The sequence below is a fragment of the Suricata suricatta genome, chromosome 8 (genome assembly GCF_006229205.1).
Source record: "Suricata suricatta isolate VVHF042 chromosome 8, meerkat_22Aug2017_6uvM2_HiC, whole genome shotgun sequence".
NCBI lineage: Eukaryota > Metazoa > Chordata > Mammalia > Carnivora > Herpestidae > Suricata > Suricata suricatta.
The window spans coordinates 110,878,111-110,882,556 of record NC_043707.1 but is presented as its reverse complement, the minus strand read 5'-3'; the positions used below and the strand labels follow the sequence as shown (position 1 = coordinate 110,882,556).

At 51.3% G+C, this 4,446-nt stretch overlaps 1 protein-coding gene across 1 annotated transcript in view; it reads right to left on the bottom strand.

The window, feature by feature from the left end:
* Nucleotides 1-427, bottom strand: part of CITED4 (Cbp/p300 interacting transactivator with Glu/Asp rich carboxy-terminal domain 4) — a 1,343-nt gene extending 916 nt beyond the window's left edge. Inside the window, 2 exon segments of the mRNA XM_029948116.1 lie at nucleotides 1-4; nucleotides 7-427. The exon segment at nucleotides 1-4 is cut by the window's left edge and continues 916 nt beyond it. Of these exon segments, the coding sequence (XP_029803976.1) occupies nucleotides 1-4; nucleotides 7-139 (137 nt within the window). The 5' untranslated portion in view covers nucleotides 140-427.
* Nucleotides 428-4,446: the final 4,019 nt, after the last annotated feature.

Genomic DNA, 4,446 nt, shown 5'->3' with positions numbered 1-4,446 from the left:
GCAAGCCGCTGTCCAGGCCCGGGCCCGGGCCCGCGTACGGCTGCAGCGTCCGGAGTGCGTGGGGGCCGTGAGAGGGCGCGGCGGGCGGCGGCCTCGGCACCAGGCGGTAGCCTTCGGGGAGCATCAGGTGGTCGGCCATGACTGCGGGCTGGATGCCTGCAGGGGCGGGGGGCGGATGGTCAGCGCGGGCGTCCCCGGGTCCGGGCCGCTCTTCCTCCGCGGCGAGGGATACGCGTCCCGTGTCCTCACCACAGCCCAGCCGGGCCAAGAAAAACGGCACCCGACCCGTGCTACTGCCCAGCCCAGGGCGCACCGAACTCAGAGGTCCCGCGCGCCCCGTGATCGCAGCTCGCAGCAGCTAGAACACCACACACCCACGGCTTCGGGCTCGGAGATCTCCGCGCAGCGTCCCCAGAGTCAACACCTTCTTATGCCGGAGGCGGAGCTTCCCCGCCCTCTGCCGCTCATTGGCTGAATGGGACGCTCCTGGGCGGGCCGTGCCGCTCCTCCAGGTTTCGGCCTCGCCCCTCCCGGAGCTCCGCCCTTTGGGCCCGAGGCCGTGCCTTCAGGCTCTGAGAGCTGCCCCGGGGAGTGGGGTTTGGCACTTTCCAAGGGGTTTGGGCTGACTGTCCCCTGCTCAGCCTGGGACTGGCTGGGGCCGTGCTCAAAGTGACAGGAAGGTGGGTTGAGAGGGGCAAAAGGTTTAGGTCCCCAGAGCTGTAGGATCACAAGCCCAGCTTCTTAATTTTCCAGACGGATTCCGAAGCTCAGCGGTGGAGGGGGTTTCCTGGGAATACACACCAAAGTCTTAACGGAATTGAGACAGAGGCTTTGTGATTGCCATCTCTACACAGGACACACGCACCTTAGCGGCGCAGGGTCCCACAGAATATTAACTGCTGGTCCTCAGGACCCGGGGGGAGTCAGTGGCACCCCCACAGGCTCCCACTTACTTGTCGGTGGAAGCATGTACTGAGTTGTTATTAAAGTAATTTATGGGCACGTCTCCGGAAGGACTTGTTCATTTCGATCCTCAGCACTTGGCCCAGAGCCTGGCTCAGAATAGGCTTTTAGTAAAGGTTGGGTATGAATGATCAAATGATCAAATGGATTCAAACTCATTCACTTGAGCTTCAGTTTCTCCATCTGCAAAATGGAAGCAACAGCAGCACTAACCTTACTGGGTTGTTGTGAGGGTTAAATAGAGCAGGACATGTACAGTTCCTGGCACATAGTAGGTGCTCAAATATGTACCTCAAATGAATGAAAGGCTGGATTTAGTTCTGTCCCTAGAGAGCCTCTGAGTCAGGGACCTTGCACCTTCCCTTGATATATATACTAGTAACAACTTGGATGTTTAGAGTGCTTTACACTCCACAAGCATTTTTTTTTTTTAATTTTTACTTTTGAGAGACAGCAAGCAGGAGGAGGGGCAGAGAGAGGAGAGTGAGAATCCCCAGCAGGCTCCAGGCTCTGAGTTGTCAGCACAGAGCCCAACCTGGGGCTTGATCATGACAGTTCGTGAGACCATGACCTGAGCTGCTATCAAGAGTTGGATGCTTTACTGAGCCACCCAGGCGCCGCACCCCCCCTCCCCGCCCCGCAACAATCCTCTTAATGGGGGCAGGGCATGGATCAGCAGCCCCCTATTGCAGATAAAGAGAGGGAGACACACAAAAGAGAAGTGGGCCTCCCGGGGGTCATGCACAACCAGAACCAGCATGTGAATGCCAGTGTCCTTAAAGTGTCTGGCATCTCTCCAGGCGGCCAGGAGACAGCCACCGAACCTTGCCCTTTGCTTGTTTGCCACTCTGCCCTTCCCTCTCTGGCTCTTCTCCCCTGGTAGTGTCCTTGGGACTTCCTGGAACTTGGGTTTATCCAGCTGATGCAGAGGGGAGGACCTCCGAAGCCCAGGTTTTAGTCGTATCCCCACCACTGGCAAGCACTGTGACAGCTGGGTGTTGCGAGGGGGCTGTCCCTTGATTCCCCAGGGCCTCAGTTTTCTGCTCAGTGAAAGGGAGATTGTTATCCCTGCCTGGTCACCCTGAGAGCTTGTGGCAAGGTCAGTAGTGACTGACCATGGGCGTGATCATATTTTATGCAAAGTGCAATAGCTGTACAGTGGAATTGATTCTCCTGAAACTCTGCAGTTAATGCTTCACATAGAAAGTCCTAAGCCTGGCTGGCCCTGGGACTTACCTGGAGATGTGTGTCAAGTGGGGGAAGGTGGGAGGGCTTTTGGAAAATACTGAATCTCTGGTCCCACCTCCACCTCCTAACAGACTCTGTGAGGGTAGTTTTGAATCACAATAATTTGTGTTTTCAAAAAGCAATCCTGTTGTTTCTGATATAGCTGATCGAAGGACGCTAACATTTGGGAGCCCCTGTACCACTAAATAGTTTTCTTAAAAAAAAAAAAGAAAGAAAGTGTGTGTGAATAACGTTAGAAAGCTCTTTAATCGAGTCAACAAATATTTATTGGGCACCTACTCTATGCCAGACATTGATCGACTAGTGCTTTTGAAGCTTTGGGGATCAAGTAATTCTTTGAGAAGCTAATGAAAGCTACAGACATCATGGCCGCAAAGTATTGTGTATGAATGTGCCGGCTAGCAGATCTCTGGGGGGACCTGTGGGGTCATCAGGGGTTCATGGAGTTTAGTTACTTGGGGTCAGACAGGAAAGTGTAAATAAGGAAAAAAATCATCTAGATGTTAGAAAGTAGTAGGTACTATGGGAGGAAAAAAGAAAAATAGAGTTGGGAAGAAATTGGGGTACAGGGGCAACTTGTAGTATTGCACCAGACGGTGATGGCAGGTCTCACTGCGAGACTGGGGCAAAGACTTGTAGGATCTGGGACAAGAGCCATACCAACAGAGGGAACAAATGAAATGTGCCAGGGAGCCAGGGACAGAGGCAAGTACTGCCACCAAGGACCTGGCCCAGACCAGAATCAGTTACTGAATCAGAAACTGGGCTGGGGCTCAGAGAGTGGCAGGCATGAGTGACAGTTAGGAGGGTGTGTGACCGCAGCAGAGGGAGCTTCCGAGGCCCCAGAGCAGTACTCGGCACGTAGAAAAGACTTAAACATTTGTTGAGTGAATAAATTAGGCAGAGCAGATGTTATTGCCCTTTTTGACAAAGAAGGAAACTGAGGCCCAGAAAATCATTCAGGAGGTTGGCTGAGGTCACAAGGTGTGTGTGGTGGAGCCAGAGTTGGAAGCCAGAGACCTGGTTCCTTGTGGTGGTTTCCCCAGATGTCCAAATTTTTTTGGTACACCTCCTTAAATTTCCCTCTCCCTGAATGTGGGCTGGATGCAGTGACTCCCTTCTAACAAAACGAATAGAGAAGAATTGGCAGTGCCATTTCCAAGATTAGATCATAAACGATATTGTGGGTTTCTTCTTGCTCTCTTGCATCACTTGCTCTGCAAGCGTTAGCTGACATGTCTTGGAGACATCCAGCAGCCCTATGGAGAGCCCCCCGGCAGGGGACAGAGGCTGTTTGTCAGCAGCCCTTGAGGAGCCAAGGCCTTTTGCCAACAGCCATATGTGTGAACTCTCTCAGCAGTGGACCCTCAGGTGCAATTAAGTCAAGTTCTTAGATGTCCACAGCTCCACCTGACATCTTCTCTGCAGCCTCGTGAGAGACCTTGAGCCAGAATGACCTAGCCAAGCCATTCTTGGATTCCTGAACCATAGAAACGGAAATAATAAATGGTTTGTTGTTTTAAACTGCTCAGTTTGGGGAGTAGTTTTGTGCCACAGCACTAGACAGTTCATGCATTCATACAGCAACCATCTCTGGGCCGTCCCCCACACGGACCGCACTTTGCTCTACTTCCCGCCTCCAAGCATTTATCATCTTTTAACACATTAAATAATTCATGTATTTATCATGTGTAATTGTTTATCTCCTTACCATAGAATGTCAGCTCTGCAGGGCAGGGCGTATTGTTTCATTTATTGATTTATCACCGGCGCGTAGAACAGTGCCTGACACATGCTCTATATTTATTTTTCATTAAAAATGAGATGTTATCAATATAAGACAATTCTTATTGTGAAAAAAAAATTAAAATGGAAAATGAATTCATGGGTATGAGAATCAGTAACATATGGACGTAGGTGTTCAGTAAGTATCAGAATGTTTAATGACAAAACACTGATTTTGTGTGAGGGCAGCAATATGCCCCGCCCCAGTCAGACGCATTCCTGGCCAATGAGATGTGAGCAGAAGCGGTTGGGCGGGGCTTCCTGGAAAGGTCTTTCAGACAGAAAGAATTCTGCAGTAGAGGGGAATCCACAGAGACAAGGTGAAGATTGGGGGTTGCCAGGAGCTGGGAGGAAGGGAGAACGCGAGCAACTGCTTAACGATTTTGGGGCTCCTGGGTGGCTCAGTCAGTTAAGCTTCCAACTTTCGACTTGGGTCATGATCTCAGGGTT